The 18,886-nt window shown below is 42.5% G+C and overlaps 1 protein-coding gene across 1 annotated transcript in view; it reads left to right on the top strand.

The window, feature by feature from the left end:
- LOC310853128 (LIM domain only protein 3) overlaps positions 1-18,487 on the top strand; it is a gene marked incomplete at its 3' end in the record, with an annotated part of 44,024 nt that extends 25,537 nt beyond the window's left edge. The window contains exons 3-4 of the mRNA XM_083757367.1: positions 16,294-16,419; positions 18,376-18,487. Coding sequence (XP_083613493.1) covers positions 16,294-16,419; positions 18,376-18,487 — 238 coding nt within the window. The remainder of the gene's footprint in view (positions 1-16,293; positions 16,420-18,375) is intronic.
- Positions 18,488-18,886: the final 399 nt, after the last annotated feature.

Below are 18,886 nucleotides of genomic sequence, written 5' to 3'. Positions count from 1 at the left end.
TGTAGTTTCCATGTAGTTTACATTTAGTTTCCATGTAGTTTCCATGTAGTTTCCATGTAGTTTCCATGTAGTTTCCATGTAGTTTCCATGTAGTTTCCATGTAGTTTCCATGTAGTTTCCATGTAGTTTCCATGTAGTTTCCATGTAGTTTCCATGTAGTTTCCATGTAGTTTTCATTTAGTTTCCATGTAGTTTCCATGTAGTTTCCATGTAGTTTCCATGTAGTTTCCATGTAGTTTCCATGTAGTTTCCATTTAGTTTCCATGTAGTTTCCATGTAGTTTCCATGTAGTTTCCATGTAGTTTCCATGTAGTTTCCATGTAGTTTCCATGTAGTTTCCATGTAGTTTCCATGTAGTTTCCATGTAGTTTCCATGTAGTTTCCATGTAGTTTCCATGTAGTTTCCATGTAGTTTCCATGTAGTTTCCATTTAGTTTCCATGTAGTTTCCATGTAGTTTCCATGTAGTTTCCATGTAGTTTCCATGTAGTTTCCATGTAGTTTCCATGTAGTTTCCATGTAGTCTCCATGTAGTTTCCATGTAGTTTCCATGTAGTTTCCATGTAGTTTCCATGTAGTTTCCATTTAGTTTCCATGTAGTTTCCATGTAGTTTCCATGTAGTTTCCATGTAGTTTCCATGTAGTTTCCATGTAGTTTCCATGTAGTTTCCATGTAGTTTCCATGTAGTTTCCATGTAGTTTCCATGTAGTTTCCATGTAGTCTCCATGTAGTTTCCATGTAGTTTTCATGTAGTTTCCATGTAGTCTCCATGTAGTCTCCATGTAGTTTCCATGTAGTTTCCATGTAGTTTCCATGTAGTTTCCATGTAGTTTCCATGTAGTTTCCATGTAGTTTCCATGTAGTTTACATTTAGTTTCCATGTAGTTTCCATGTAGTTTCCATGTAGTTTCCATGTAGTTTCCATTTAGTTTCCATGTAGTTTCCATGTAGTTTCCATGTAGTTTCCATGTAGTTTCCATGTAGTTTCCATGTAGTTTCCATGTAGTTTCCATGTAGTTTCCATGTAGTTTCCATGTAGTTTCCATGTAGTCTCCATGTAGTTTCCATGTAGTTTCCATGTAGTTTCCATGTAGTCTCCATGTAGTTTCCATGTAGTCTCCATGTAGTTTCCATGTAGTTTCCATGTAGTTTCCATGTAGTTTCCATGTAGTCTCCATGTAGTTTCCATGTAGTCTCCATGTAGTTTCCATGTAGTTTCCATGTAGTTTCCATGTAGTTTCCATGTAGTTTCCATGTAGTTTCCATGTAGTTTCCATGTAGTTTCCATGTCGTTTCCATGTAGTTTCCATGTCGTTTCCATGTAGTTTCCATGTAGTTTCCATGTAGTTTCCATGTAGTTTCCATGTAGTTTCCATGTAGTCTCCATGTAGTTTCCATGTAGTTTCCATGTAGTTTCCATGTAGTTTCCATGTAGTTTCCATGTAGTTTCCATGTAGTTTCCATGTCGTTTCCATGTAGTTTCCATGTAGTTTCCATGTAGTTTCCATGTAGTTTCCATGTAGTTTCCATGTAGTTTCCATGTAGTTTCCATGTAGTTTCCATGTAGTTTCCATGTAGTCTCCATGTAGTTTCCATGTAGTCTCCATGTAGTTTCCATGTAGTCTCCATGTAGTTTCCATGTAGTTTCCATGTAGTTTCCATGTAGTTTTCCTCAGTGGAAAAAGGTATAGTCTTATAGTTTTCGTCTTAGTTTTAGTCGAGGAAATCAACATTGCCGTCGATGAGTGGTTTCCACCCTCGTCACCAACATGTCTGTGTCGGTGTTGTTTTCCTCGACTAAAACTATAAGACGGATAAATGTTCGTCAGGGCCCTGATTGGTTAAATCATTATGGAGAACTATTCTCATATTCTGTGATTGGTTTTAACCCGTTTTGGGGGCGGGAACCCCTTTTGGTGTTAGCGTTATACGCTATGCTTTAGCTATTGAAAAATAGCAGATCTACAAGCTCATAGCGCGCCACTCGGTGGTGCCCTATGAGCTTGTAGATCTGCTATTTTGCTTGCTTGTAGGTGTGCTATTTTTTTTTAAATCGAAGAACGACTGACACAGAAACAACATTTTCAGAAAACTGTCTGGATGTAGAAGACGTTTATTTTCAATCTGATCTCAGGTCAGAATGGGTTAAAAGGGTGTGTGTCTCCCCCCCGCCCCGGGGGGGGGGGGGGGGATCCCATGGGATTATACACCCAACCAGCAGGAGAGAGGGACTGTGTGTGTGTGTGTGTGTGTGTGTGTGTGTGTGTGTGTGTGTGTGTGTGTGTGTGTGTGTGTGTGTGTGTGTGTGTGTGTGTGTGTGTGTGTGTGTGTGTGTGTGTGTGTGTGTGTGTGTGGGGTGGGTGGATATTGATTGCTCTGTTAATCTGTGTGAAATGCTAAAGAGGTGTGTGTGTGTGTGTGTTCTTTCGCGCATGCGCGTTGTTGTCGCTCACTTCCCTGTTCAGCGTTCACAAAGAAAGGCTCAGCGGAGCTGTCCGTGGTTCTGACCTGATGGATGTAACTAAGGCCTCTCGCTCAGAATAATATGAAGCCAGCGATCATCAGCGACTTTATCGTAATCTTAGCGAGGTAAGCGAGCAAAAAATATGTCTCCTGGTTTTTGATCGGAACAGAAGGGGGGGGGGGGGGGGGAGGGGGGGCCTTTACAGAATAAAAGCGGCACCCCGAGCTTCTATTTTGAAAGAAATCCCGGCGCTGATTGTGTTGACAGACAGACAGACAGACAGACAGACAGACAGACAGGCAGGCAGGCAGGCAGGCAGACAGACAGACAGACAGACAGACAGACAGACAGACAGACAGACAGACAGACAGTACAAGAAACAGTTTCTTTTTTTTACACAAACAAAACATTCTGCCCTTTTTTCCCACGCTTTGCGTGAAAAGTCTGCTAAAGCAAAAAAAAATACCTCCTAAAGCAAAATTCCAGTTTTTCGTAACTCCTCTATAACCAGAAAAAGTTAACACAGATCATCAAAAAACAGAGATGATTTCAATCGAATATTTAGACAAAGTCATGCAAGGGGAACTTTCTCTGGACTCCATGGGCTAAGAAAATAAACTTTTAAATCTCAAATCCGGTCAGAACGGCTGCTCCGACGTCGTAGTGTTAAAAGCAGGTCTGTCTGATCTAGGGTTTCTAGTGTTGCACATGTTGACAGCTAAAATGTGGGGGTGGTTAAGGTGGCCATTGTGGGTGGAGTTAAGTACCTTTTCAGTATTTTAGCTGTGACGTGAGCGCCCCCTACTGAGTATACTTCCGGGTCCTACTTTTGTGTCGCTTTTGTGTCCCCATGGAGTTATACTGTGACGCTCCGTCGGACTAAATCTGAGACAAAAACAACCACGAAAGTCTCATTTTACCGCTTTCCTTTCCTCGCAACAACAAAGCTGCTGCTCTCCCAAATCTGGCTGTGACAGGCCGTCTGCCCCACATGGAATACTATCGCCATTTTATTTTATTGTGTCAACTAAATCCTCATTAATGCAAACTAGATTCAACATACTCAAGCCTGCACACATTCTAAATATACCCCAGAAATATTTTACCGAGCAAATGGACTGTTGCCACCTTCAATAATAATGATAATAATAGTCTTTATTGTCTCCACATCATATATTTTTGTTGTCATGGACACTTGTACAAAACATTAATAATTCCACTCGAGTTGGAAGCATTAAGACCCATTTTAACCCTCAATGGCTTCCTTTCTGAAAAATAACGTCATTGTAAAAAGATTCACGCGTTTAGATATTCAATTTACAATGAGATGCGGACGGGAGCTGGTGCCACTTGGACCCGGACGTAACGTAGCACTACAAAATGACGTCGGACTTAACCCATTCTGACCAGGCACCCATTTTGGTGTTAGCATCATGTTATGCTTTAGCTATTGAAAAATAGCAGATCTACAAGCTCATATCGCGCCACCGAGTGGCGCGATACGAGCTTGTAGGTCTGCTATTTTTTTTAAATCGAAGAACGACTGACATTTTTTTAATCTGATCTCAGGTCAGAATGGGTTAATCAGACCAGTGTGTGTCCAGTGGAAAACTCGTATGAATCTGATCTCAGGTCAGAATGGGTTAAATACTGAATTGTCCCTCCCATTGACACACCCACTTCTAGCCAGCTCTAGGTGTTGAAATGTCGTGAACATTCAAAAGGGGATCTTCTCAGCTTTGGGTAAAACGGCACAATCATTTTAAAATGGTCATATCTCCTTCAAATATTTTTCCAATTTCATCGAATGACACACCATATGAAAGCTTACATTCTGTACTTTATTATCTGTATAAAAAAATTACACATCACATATATAGACCATATAAGGTGAGAGTAGGAACGCAGATCTCTCGGTAGACGGAGAGCTTTTCAACTCTCTTTTCTTCACAAAAACAGAGTTAGTGGAAAAACCTCTGAATGGATGGAATGGGCAGCTATTGACCCTGTTTTAACTGTGGCAGTCGATGGGTTAAAGTCTCTCTCTCTCTCTCTCTCTCTCTCTCTCTCTCTTTCTCTCCCTCTTTCTCTCCCTCTCTCTCTGTGTCTCTTTCTCTCCCTCTCTCTCTGTGTCTCTCTCTCTCTCTCTTTCAGGGACACATTATGGTAATTTTCTAGACGGTATAATTTCCACCTCCAGGTGCAGATTAGCTCAATTAGGCGTGAAGCAGAGAGGCTCATGGGAAAAACACTGCAGATAATTAAACGACACCCTGAAAGGAATGGTTCTGAAATGGTTCCATTAGGACCATTTATACACAATGATCCTACAGTGAAATGGTTCCATTAGGACCATTTATACACAATGGTCCCCTACAGTGAAATGGTTCCATTAGGACCATTTATACACAATGATCCTACAGTGAAATGGTTCCATTAGGACCATTTATACACAATGACCCTACAGTGAAATGGTTCCATTAGGACCATTTATACACAATGATCCTACAGTGAAATGGTTCCATTAGGACCATTTATACACAATGACCCTACAGTGAAATGGTTCCATTAGGACCATTTATACACAATGACCCTACAGTGAAATGGTTCCATTAGGACCATTTATACACAATGACCCTACAGTGAAATGGTTCCATTAGGACCATTTATACACAATGACCCTACAGTGAAATGGTTCCATTAGGACCATTTATACACAATGACCCTACAGTGAAATGGTTCCATTAGGACCATTTATACACAATGGTCCTACAGTGAAATGGTTCCATTAGGACCATTTATACACAATGACCCTACAGTGAAATGGTTCCATTAGGACCATTTATACACAATGGTCCTACAGTGAAATGGTTCCATTAGGACCATTTATACACAATGACCCTACAGTGAAATGGTTCCATTAGGACCATTTATACACAATGACCCTACAGTGAAATGGTTCCATTAGGACCATTTATACACAATGATCCTGCAGTGAAATGGTTCCATTAGGACCATTTGTACACAATGACCCTACAGTGAAATGGTTCCATTAGGACCATTTATACGCAATGGTCCTACAGTGAAATGGTTCCATTAGGACCATTTATACACAATGGTCCCTACAGTGAAATGGTTCCATTAGGACCATTTATACACAATGATCCTACAGTGAAATGGTTCCATTAGGACCATTTATACACAATGGTCCTACAGTGAAATGGTTCCATTAGGACCATTTATACACAATGATCCTACAGTGAAATGGTTCCATTAGGACCATTTATACACAATGGTCCCTACAGTGAAATGGTTCCATTAGGACCATTTATACACAATGATCCTACAGTGAAATGGTTCCATTAGGACCATTTATACACAATGATCCTACAGTGAAATGGTTCCATTAGGACCATTTATACACAATGGTCCTACAGTGAAATGGTTCCATTAGGACCATTTATACACAATGATCCTACAGTGAAATGGTTCCATTAGGACCATTTATACACAATGGTCCCTACAGTGAAATGGTTCCATTAGGACCATTTATACACAATGATCCTACAGTGAAATGGTTCCATTAGGACCATTTATACACAATGATCCTACAGTGAAATGGTTCCATTAGGACCATTTATACACAATGATCCTACAGTGAAATGGTTCCATTAGGACCATTTATACACAATGATCCTACAGTGAAATGGTTCCATTATAGGACCATTTATACACAATGACCCTACAGTGAAATGGTTCCATTAGGACCATTTATACACAATGACCCTACAGTGAAATGGTTCCATTAGGACCATTTATACACAATGACCCTACAGTGAAATGGTTCCATTAGGACCATTTATACACAATGACCCTACAGTGAAATGGTTCCATTAGGACCATTTATACACAATGATCCTACAGTGAAATGGTTCCATTAGGACCATTTATACACAATGGTCCCTACAGTGAAATGGTTCCATTAGGACCATTTATACACAATGACCCTACAGTGAAATGGTTCCATTTGGACCATTTATACACAATGATCCTACAGTGAAATGGTTCCATTAGGACCATTTATACACAATGGTCCCTACAGTGAAATGGTTCCATTAGGACCATTTATACACAATGACCCTACAGTGAAATGGTTCCATTAGGACCATTTATACACAATGGTCCTACAGTGAAATGGTTCCATTAGGACCATTTATACACAATGACCCTACAGTGAAATGGTTCCATTAGGACCATTTATACACAATGACCCTACAGTGAAATGGTTCCATTAGGACCATTTATACACAATGGTCCTACAGTGAAATGGTTCCATTAGGACCATTTATACACAATGGTCCTATACAGTGAAATGGTTCCATTAGGACCATTTATACACAATGGTCCTACAGTGAAATGGTTCCATTAGGACCATTTATACACAATGGTCCTACAGTGAAATGGTTCCATTAGGACCATTTATACACAATGGTCCCTACAGTGAAATGGTTCCATTAGGACCATTTATACACAATGACCCTACAGTGAAATGGTTCCATTAGGACCATTTATACACAATGGTCCTACAGTGAAATGGTTCCATTAGGACCATTTATACACAATGGTCCCCTACAGTGAAATGGTTCCATTAGGACCATTTATACACAATGGTCCCTACAGTGAAATGGTTCCATTAGGACCATTTATACACAATGGTCCCTACAGTGAAATGGTTCCATTAGGACCATTTATACACAATGGTCCCTACAGTGAAATGGTTCCATTAGGACCATTTATACACAATGACCCTACAGTGAAATGGTTCCATTAGGACCATTTATACACAATGGTCCCTACAGTGAAATGGTTCCATTAGGACCATTTATACACAATGGTCCCTACAGTGAAATGGTTCCATTAGGACCATTTATACACAATGGTCCCTACAGTGAAATGGTTCCATTAGGACCATTTATACACAATGATCCTATACAGTGAAATGGTTCCATTAGGACCATTTATACACAATGGTCCCTACAGTGAAATGGTTCCATTAGGACCATTTATACACAATGGTCCCTACAGTGAAATGGTTCCATTAGGACCATTTATACACAATGGTCCCTACAGTGAAATGGTTCCATTAGGACCATTTATACACAATGGTCCCTACAGTGAAATGGTTCCATTAGGACCATTTATACACAATGGTCCCTACAGTGAAATGGTTCCATTAGGACCATTTATACACAATGGTCCTATACAGTGAAATGGTTCCATTAGGACCATTTATACACAATGGTCCCTACAGTGAAATGGTTCCATTAGGACCATTTATACACAATGACCCTACAGTGAAATGGTTCCATTAGGACCATTTATACACAATGGTCCTACAGTGAAATGGTTCCATTAGGACCATTTATACACAATGGTCCTATACAGTGAAATGGTTCCATTAGGACCATTTATACACAATGGTCCTACAGTGAAATGGTTCCATTAGGACCATTTATACACAATGGTCCTACAGTGAAATGGTTCCATTAGGACCATTTATACACAATGACCCTACAGTGAAATGGTTCCATTAGGACCATTTATACACAATGGTCCTACAGTGAAATGGTTCCATTAGGACCATTTATACACAATGGTCCCTACAGTGAAATGGTTCCATTAGGACCATTTATACACAATGACCCTACAGTGAAATGGTTCCATTAGGACCATTTATACACAATGGTCCTACAGTGAAATGGTTCCATTAGGACCATTTATACACAATGGTCCCCTACAGTGAAATGGTTCCATTAGGACCATTTATACACAATGGTCCCTACAGTGAAATGGTTCCATTAGGACCATTTATACACAATGGTCCCTACAGTGAAATGGTTCCATTAGGACCATTTATACACAATGGTCCCTACAGTGAAATGGTTCCATTAGGACCATTTATACACAATGACCCTACAGTGAAATGGTTCCATTAGGACCATTTATACACAATGGTCCCTACAGTGAAATGGTTCCATTAGGACCATTTATACACAATGGTCCCTACAGTGAAATGGTTCCATTAGGACCATTTATACACAATGGTCCCTACAGTGAAATGGTTCCATTTGGACCATTTATACACAATGACCCTACAGTGAAATGGTTCCATTAGGACCATTTATACACAATGATCCTACAGTGAAATGGTTCCATTAGGACCATTTATACACAATGATCCTACAGTGAAATGGTTCCATTAGGACCATTTATACACAATGACCCTACAGTGAAATGGTTCCATTAGGACCATTTATACACAATGATCCTACAGTGAAATGGTTCCATTAGGACCATTTATACACAATGACCCTACAGTGAAATGGTTCCATTAGGACCATTTATACACAATGGTCCCTACAGTGAAATGGTTCCATTAGGACCATTTATACACAATGGTCCCTACAGTGAAATGGTTCCATTAGGACCATTTATACACAATGGTCCTACAGTGAAATGGTTCCATTAGGACCATTTATACACAATGGTCCTATACAGTGAAATGGTTCCATTAGGACCATTTATACACAATGGTCCTATACAGTGAAATGGTTCCATTAGGACCATTTATACACAATGATCCTACAGTGAAATGGTTCCATTAGGACCATTTATACACAATGACCCTACAGTGAAATGGTTCCATTAGGACCATTTATACACAATGGTCCTATATAGTGAAATGGTTCCATTAGGACCATTTATACACAATGGTCCCTACAGTGAAATGGTTCCATTAGGACCATTTATACACAATGATCCCCTACAGTGAAATGGTTCCATTAGGACCATTTATACACAATGACCCTACAGTGAAATGGTTCCATTAGGACCATTTATACACAATGGTCCTATACAGTGAAATGGTTCCATTTGGACCATTTATACACAATGACCCTACAGTGAAATGGTTCCATTAGGACCATTTATACACAATGACCCTACAGTGAAATGGTTCCATTAGGACCATTTATACACAATGGTCCTATACAGTGAAATGGTTCCATTAGGACCATTTATACACAATGGTCCTATACAGTGAAATGGTTCCATTAGGACCATTTATACACAATGACCCTACAGTGAAATGGTTCCATTAGGACCATTTATACACAATGGTCCCTACAGTGAAATGGTTCCATTAGGACCATTTATACACAATGATCCTACAGTGAAATGGTTCCATTAGGACCATTTATACACAATGACCCTACAGTGAAATGGTTCCATTAGGACCATTTATACACAATGATCCTACAGTGAAATGGTTCCATTAGGACCATTTATACACAATGGTCCCTACAGTGAAATGGTTCCATTAGGACCATTTATACACAATGGTCCCTACAGTGAAATGGTTCCATTAGGACCATTTATACACAATGATCCTACAGTGAAATGGTTCCATTAGGACCATTTATACACAATGATCCTACAGTGAAATGGTTCCATTAGGACCATTTATACACAATGACCCTACAGTGAAATGGTTCCATTAGGACCATTTATACACAATGATCCTACAGTGAAATGGTTCCATTAGGACCATTTATACACAATGATCCTACAGTGAAATGGTTCCATTAGGACCATTTATACACAATGATCCTACAGTGAAATGGTTCCATTAGGACCATTTATACACAATGGTCCTACAGTGAAATGGTTCCATTAGGACCATTTATACACAATGACCCTACAGTGAAATGGTTCCATTAGGACCATTTATACACAATGACCCTACAGTGAAATGGTTCCATTAGGACCATTTATACACAATGGTCCTACAGTGAAATGGTTCCATTAGGACCATTTATACACAATGACCCTACAGTGAAATGGTTCCATTAGGACCATTTATACACAATGACCCTACAGTGAAATGGTTCCATTAGGACCATTTATACACAATGGTCCTACAGTGAAATGGTTCCATTAGGACCATTTATACACAATGGTCCTATACAGTGAAATGGTTCCATTAGGACCATTTATACACAATGATCCTACAGTGAAATGGTTCCATTAGGACCATTTATACACAATGGTCCCTACAGTGAAATGGTTCCATTAGGACCATTTATACACAATGACCCTACAGTGAAATGGTTCCATTAGGACCATTTATACACAATGGTCCCTACAGTGAAATGGTTCCGTTAGGACCATTTATACACAATGACCCTACAGTGAAATGGTTCCGTTAGGACCATTTATACACAATGATCCTACAGTGAAATGGTTCCATTAGGACCATTTATACACAATGGTCCTATACAGTGAAATGGTTCCATTAGGACCATTTATACACAATGACCCTACAGTGAAATGGTTCCATTAGGACCATTTATACACAATGATCCCCTAAAGTGAAATGGTTCCATTAGGACCATTTATACACAATGATCCCCTAAAGTGAAATGGTTCCATTAGGACCATTTATACACAATGATCCTACAGTGAAATGGTTCCATTAGGACCATTTATACACAATGGTCCTACAGTGAAATGGTTCCATTAGGACCATTTATTATTATTATTATTCCACAGAATGGAATTCACTGATTCACTATAGTTAGTGTGGTTGCATTGCAGAGACTTGTGTGTGTGTGTGTGTGTGTGTGTGTGTGTGTGTGTGTGTGTGTGTGTGTGTGTGTGTGTGTGTGTGTGTGTGTGTGTGTGTGTGTGTAACGCATTGTGAGCTTGATGATCGGTTATTTTCAAATGGTCGAAATGAGTCGAAATGAGAGAGGTAGAGAGAGAGAGAGAGAGAGGTAGAGGTAAATGTAGAGAGAGAGAGAGAGACAGAGAGAGAGAGAGAGAGAGAGGTAAAGGCTATGATGCAACAAATCATTTGTTTGTTATTAACCCTGAAGTGTAATTATGCAGATTGACATGGATTTTACCCTGTGGGGGGGGGGGGGGGGGGGCGGCAGCCTGTTGGGGGGGGGGGGGGGGGGGCAGCTATGGAACCTCGTATCTCCACGGTTTAATTATTCTCTTCCTCATAGATGAAGAACTGACACACACACACACACACACACACACGCACACACGTACGCACATGCACGGCTGCGCGCACACACACACGAACACGTACGCACACACACACACACACACGCACACGTACGCACATGCACACACACGCACACACGCACACACACAAGCGCACGTACGCACATGCGCGCACACACACACACACGCACACGCACGCACATGCGCGCGCACACACACGTACACACACACACACACACACACACACACACACACACACACAGAGATAAATAACACACTGTGTCTTTTGGACAGTCATCATAGCTTTAGTGTTTGATGCTTATAGTCGGGGGGGCTTTGGAGGGGAGGGGGGGGGGCAGCCATCCAACATTTGAGACGACCTGTGATGACATTTATTTGTGTTTTCCCAATTCATTAAGCTCATTAAGGTCCACAGAATGAGAGGTCTGCTCTGGTCATTAAGGTCCACAGAATGAGAGGTCTGCTCTGGTCATTAAGGTCCACAGAATGAGAGGTCTGCTCTGGTCATTAAGGTCCACAGAATGAGAGGCCTGCTCTGGTCATTAAGGTCCACAGAATGAGAGGTCTGCTCTGGTCATTAAGGTCCACAGAATGAGAGGTCTGCTCTGGTCATTAAGGTCCACAGAATGAGAGGTCTGCTCTGGTCATTAAGGTCCACAGAATGAGAGGTCTGCTCTGGTCATTAACCCATTCTGACCTGAGATCAGATTCATACGAGGTTTCCGCCGGACACACACTGGTCTGATGAACCCATTCTGACCTGAGATCAGATTCTAAAAATGTCAGTCGTTCTTCGATTTAAAAAAAAATAGCAGACCTACAAGCTCGTATCGCGCCACTCGGTGGCGCGATATGAGCTTGTAGATCTGCTATTTTTCAATAGCTAAAGCATAACATGATGCCAACACCAAAATGGGTGCCCGTTCAGAATGGGTTAAGGTCCACAGAATGAGAGGTCTGCTCTGGTCATTAAGGTCCACAGAATGAGAGGTCTGCTCTGGTCATTAAGGTCCACAGAATGAGAGGTCTGCTCTGGTCATTAAGGTCCACAGAATGAGAGGTCTGCTCTGGTCATTAACAGTGATGTAAATAGGTTTTCAATGTAATGAGTCCCAGGATGCAGGGATGGTCTTTTAGAAATGAGTCCCAGGATGCAGGGATGGTCTTTTAGAAATGAGTCCCAGGATGCAGGGATGGTCTTTTAGAAATGAGTCCCAGGATGCAGGGATGGTCTTTTAGAAATGAGTCCCAGGATGCAGGGATGGTCTTTTAGAAATGAGTCCCAGGATGCAGGGATGGTCTTTTAGAAATGAGTCCCAGGATGCAGGGATGGTCTTTTAGAAATGAGTCCCAGGATGCAGGGATGGTCTTTTAGAAATGAGTCCCAGGATGCAGGTATGGTCTTTTAGAAATGAGTCCCAGGATGCAGGGATGGTCTTTTAGAAAGGAGTCCCAGGATATGCAGGGATGGTCTTTTAGAAATGAGTCCCAGGATGCAGGGATGGTCTTTTAGAAATGAGTCCCAGGATGCAGGGATGGTCTTTTAGAAATGAGTCCCAGGATGCAGGGATGGTATTTTAGAAATGAGTCCCAGGATGCAGGGATGGTCTTTTAGAGATGAGTCCCAGGATGCAGGGATGGTCTTTTAGAAATGAGTCCCGGGATGCAGGGATGGTCTTTTAGAAATGAGTCCCAGGATGCAGGGATGGTCTTTTAGAGATGAGTCCCAGGATGCAGGGATGGTCTTTTAGAAATGAGTCCCAGGGACATTTGAGGAGTCCCACTTCAACAACGTTAGGAGTCATATTTTGCCATTTTTACAAGTTGCCGCATTTAACCCCCATTTAATTTTATATGGTTATAATGTGGTTATATTCATGTAGAAAACAGAAGAAGAAATGATTATTATAACTAAAGCTAGCAAAATAAACTAGGAAAACAGTACAGTAGTGCATCCCGTGGATGCGGAGGTCGTTGTTTTATTGCGTCCCTTAACCCATTCTGACCTGAGATCAGATTCATATGAGGTTTTCCACTGGACACACACTGGTCTGATGAACCCATTCTGACCTGAGATCAGATTCTAAAAATGTCAGTCGTTCTTCGATTTTTCAAAAAATAGCAGACCTACAAGCTCGTATCGCGCCACTCGGTGGCGCGATACGAGCTTGTAGATCTGCTATTTTTCAATAGATAAAGCATAACATGATGCTAACACCAAAATGGGTGCCCGGTCAGAATGGGTTAATTATAAACTTCTATACTATACTATAAACACTCCTCATGACATCACAGGCTAGTCCTTATAAAAACACTCCTCATGACATCACAGGCTAGTCCCTATAAAAACACTCCTCATGACATCACAGGCTAGTCCTTATAAAAACACTCCTCATGACATCACAGGCTAGTCCTTATAAAAACACTCCTCATGACATCACAGGCTAGTCCTTATAAAAACACTCCTCATGACATCACAGGCTAGTCCTTTATAACCGTTGAGCTTTTGGGCCTGTGGCTCCTCGGCTAATATTTTATGCTTCTGAAAATAGCAGATCTACAAACTACGTGGGAAATACCACTGGCCTTTTGACTGTGTGTGTGTGTGTGTGTGTGTGTGTGTGTGTGTGTGTGTGTGTGTGTTTGTTTGTGTGCGCGTGCATGTGCATGTGCACACAGGCGTGCGCGCACAAAGGCGCGCCTGAGTGCGTGCGCGTGTGTGTGGCTGTGTGTGGCTGCGTGCGTTTCATATTCATATGTAACCAATGAAAAAGCAGCAAGGAGACAGATTGTCTCTCATTGGTGGATCGATCGACTTACTAGACTTACAAGGTTTCCACTGTAACGGATATGCTAATGAGGGGGGGGGGGGGCACCACCCATTCATCATGTTGAGTGATGGCGCAACGCCGCACTCTCTGCCCCCTGTGTGTGTGTGTGTGTGTGTGTGTGTGTGTGTGTGTGTGTGTGTGTGTGTGTGTGTGTGTGTGTGTGTGTGTGTGTGTGTGTGTGTGTGTGTGTGTGTGCTCGCGCGTGCGTGCGCTTTCCCTCATGGTTAATGTAGTGGGTAATTAAGTGTCATTTAAGGTGCTAATGGGACCATGATCAATGATTCTACAAGAGAGAGAGAGAGAGAGAGAGACTGTGTGTGTGTGTGTGTGTGTGTGTGTGTGTGTGTGTGTGTGTGTGTGTGTGTGTGTGTGCGCGCGCGTGTGTGTTAAGGGTGGGACGATATGTGTTGCGATATATCTGTGGTGATAATAAGGCCATCGATTTTCTTGCGATATTAAATATATTGCAAGAGATTTTCTCTTCCGACGAGTCTGAAGAGGTGGGTTTTCAGACTACGGCGGAAGATTGGGAGTGAGTCTGCAGTTCTGACTGCAATGGGAAGTGCATTCCATAGTTTGTGAGCTAGATGGGAGAAGAGTCTGGGACGTGTGGAGCGTTGTCCAGGGTGTTTTAGAGAAGGGAGAAGAGTCTGGGACGTGTGGAGCGTTGTCCGGGGTGTTTTAGAGAAGGGAGAAGAGTCTGGGACGTGTGGAGCGTTGTCCAGGGTGTTTTAGAGAAGGGAGAACAGTCTGGGACATGTGGAGCGTTGTCCAGGGTGTTTAAGAGATGGGAGAAGAGTCTGGGACGTGTGGGGCGTTGTCCAGGGTGTTTTAGAGAAGGGAGAAGAGTCTGGGACGTGTGGAGCGTTGTCCAGGGTGTTTTAGAGATGGGAGAAGAGTCTGGGACGTGTGGGCGTTGTCCAGGGTGTTTTAGGGAAGGGAGAAGAGTCTAGGGACGTGTGGAGCGTTGTCCAGGGTGTTTTAGGGAAGGGAGAAGAGTCTAGGGACGTGTGGAACGTTGTCCAGGGTGTTTTAGAGAAGGGAGAAGAGTCTGGGACGTGTGGAGCATTGTCCAGGGTGTTTTAGAGAAGGGAGAAGAGTCTGGGACGTGTGGAGCGTTGTCCAGGGTGTTTCAGAGAAGGGAGAAGAGTCTGGGACGTGTGGAGCGTTGTCCAGGTTGTTTTAGAGAAGGGAGAAGAGTCTAGGGACGTGTGGAGCGTTGTCCAGGGTGTTTTAGAGAAGGGAAAAGAGTCTGGGACATGTGGAGCGTTGTCCAGGTTGTTTTAGAGAAGGGAGAAGGGACGTGTGGAGCGTTGTACAGGGTGTTTTAGAGAAGGGAGAAGAGTCTGGGCCGTGTGGAGCGTTGTCCAGGGTGTTTTAGAGAAGGTTCTGCCAGCCTCCCTGTTTTAGGGGGTAACCAACGGATGTGTGTTTTCATGTGTTGCAGGCCCTTCGGGGTAACAGGGTAATGTTTTAGGGGGTAACATCTATTTTTAACCCTCTCCTCTCCAGGCCCTTCGGGGTAACAGGGTAATGTTTTAGGGGGTAACATCTATTTTTAACCCTCTCCTCTCCAGGCTCTTCGGGGTAACAGGGTAATGTTTTAGGGGGTAACATCTATTTTTAACCCTCTCCTCTCCAGGCTCTTCGGGGTAACAGGGTAATGTTTTAGGGGGTAACATCTATTTTTAACCCTCTCCTCTCCAGGCCCTTCGGGGTAACAGGGTAATGTTTTAGGGGGTAACATCTATTTTTAACCCTCTCCTCTCCAGGCTCTTCAGGGTAACAGGGTAATGTTTTAGGGGGTAACATCTATTTTTAACCCTCTCCTCTCCAGGCCCTTCGGGGTAACAGGGTAATGTTTTAGGGGGTAACATCTATTTTTAACCCTCTCCTCTCCAGGCTCTTCGGGGTAACAGGAAACTGCGCGGCCTGCAGTAAGCTGATTCCTGCCTTCGAGATGGTGATGAGAGCCAAGGACAACGTTTACCATCTGGACTGCTTCGCCTGTCAGCTCTGTAACCAGAGGTACGTACAGATCTGTTATTAGAGTTATAGACCCATCTGTAACCAGAGGTACGTACAGATCTGTTATTAGAGTTATAGACCCATCTGTAACCAGAGGTACGTACAGATCTGTTATTAGAGTTATAGACCCATCTGTAACCAGAGGTACGTACAGATCTGTTATTAGAGTTATAGACCCATCTGTAACCAGAGGTACGTAGAGATCTGTTATTAGAGTTATAGACCCATCTGTAACCAGAGGTATGTACATATCTGTTATTAGAGTTATAGACCCATGTCAGCTCTGTAACCAGAGGTACGTATAGATATCTGTTATTAGAGTTATAGATCCATCTGTAACCAGAGGTACGTAGAGATCTGTTATTAGAGTTATAGATCCATCTGTAACCAGAGGTATGTACATATCTGTTATTAGAGTTATAGACCCATCTGTAACCAGAGGTACGTATAGAGATCTGTTATTAGAGTTATAGACCCATCTGTAACCAGAGGTACGTAGAGATCTGATCTGTTATTAGAGTTATAGATCCATCTGTAACCAGAGGTACGTAGAGATCTGATCTGTTATTAGAGTTATAGACCCATCTGTAACCAGAGGTACGTAGAGATCTGATCTGTTATTAGAGTTATAGATCCATCTGTAACCAGAGGTACGTAGAGATCTGATCTGTTATTAGAGTTATAGATCCATCTGTAACCAGAGGTACGTAGAGATCTGTTATTAGAGTTATAGATCCATCTGTAACCAGAGGTACGTAGAGATCTGTTATTAGAGTTATAGATCCATCTGTAACCAGAGGTATGTACAGATCTGTTATTAGAGTTATAGACCCATGTCAGCTCTGTAACCAGAGGTAGGTAGATATCTCTAGATATCTTAAAAATATAGACGCCTCATTGTAGCGACCTCATTGGCTGCTGCAGTTCATTGGAGCGACCTCATTGGCTGCTGCAGTTCAGATCAACACATGGATTGAATTCCATATATGGAGCACGTCTTCAGTGTACAGGGTTTGATGAGGTCAGATCAACATATGCATTGAATTCCATATGTGGAGCGTGTCGGGTTTGAGTGTGACATTTAAAAAAATAGAAGATCTACGAGCTTATAGATCTGCTACTTTTGAAAAGTTGTGAATGGTGAGATCTTTCAACAGCTAAAGTAACATAACATTAAAATAATTAATTAAATTAAATTGAAACATAATGCTTAAAACATCAAAAGGGGTTCCTGTCCTGAAAGTCACACACACACACACACACACACTCTCTCACACACACACAGACACACACACACACACACACACACACACACACCCACACACACACACACACCAGCTGCGTAGAGAGGAGAAGCCGGTTACGGACAATTAGCGCTGAGTTATTGTCTTTCTATTCTGGGAAATCTGTCCTAATGAAAGAAGTCAGCTAATCACACACGCACACGCACACACACACACACACGCATGCATACACGCATGCACGCACACACGCGCACTAAAAGCCATTTAAGCTAGATCTTTCTTCTTAGATTAGCGTGATGCGAAACGGTTGAAATAAAACATCGACGTTTGTGTGCGTGCGTGTGTGTGTGTGGTGGGTGTGTGTGTGTATGGGGTGTGTGTGTGTCTGTGGGGGGGGGGGGGGGGGGGGGGCAACAATCTTTTTTCAGGTTTCTGAGCGTTTTTCTGATAAACGGAGACTCCACATGTTTCTGTTTTAGACCTTCTGGACGTTTTGGGGTTCAAAAATTACAAAAATGTTGATGCTGCTAAATAGTCTACTACACAGATGTGATAACAGTAACAGTATCAGATAACTGTGATAATAATCTGTGTGTGTGTGTGTGTGTGTGTGTGTGTGTGTGTGTGTGTGTGTGTGTGTGTGTGTGTGTGTGTGTGTGTGTGTGCGTGTGCGTGTGCGTGTGCGTGTGTGCGCGTGCGTGCGTGTTTGCAGGTTCTGTGTGGGAGACAAGTTCTTCCTGAAGAACAACATGATTCTCTGTCAGTCGGACTATGAGGAGGGGCTTATGAAGGAGGGATACGCCCCCCAGGGGCGGGGCTTATGAAGGAGGGATACGCCCCCCAGGGGCGGGGCTTATGAAGGAAGGATACACCCCCCCCCCCCCAGGGGCGGGGCTTATGAAGGACAGCCCCGCCCCCCTCTGAGTCGAAGAGGAGGATGGAGAGAAAGAGAGACTAAAAGAGAGGAAGGGTTTGCAACAATCACACAACAAAGAAAAAGCACTATCCCCCCCTCACCCTCTGCCCCCCCCCCCCCTCCCCCCCGCCCCACACACCCTTTTTTTCCTCTCCCCAAATTGTGGCAATTTGTAAATATTTTCAAAAAGCTGACCTACAAGCTCACTAATCACCAACGTGATTTTGAGCAGTGTTCTTCAACCCTGTTCACATCATAAGGTTTATTCATTTGATCCACGGACCACCATTTGATGACTTTTAGCCTC

This window comes from Protomyctophum parallelum (genome assembly GCF_964188405.1).
Source record: "Protomyctophum parallelum genome assembly, chromosome: 22".
NCBI classification, from domain to species: domain Eukaryota; kingdom Metazoa; phylum Chordata; class Actinopteri; order Myctophiformes; family Myctophidae; genus Protomyctophum; species Protomyctophum parallelum.
This window is presented reverse-complemented; position numbering and strand designations above follow the sequence as displayed.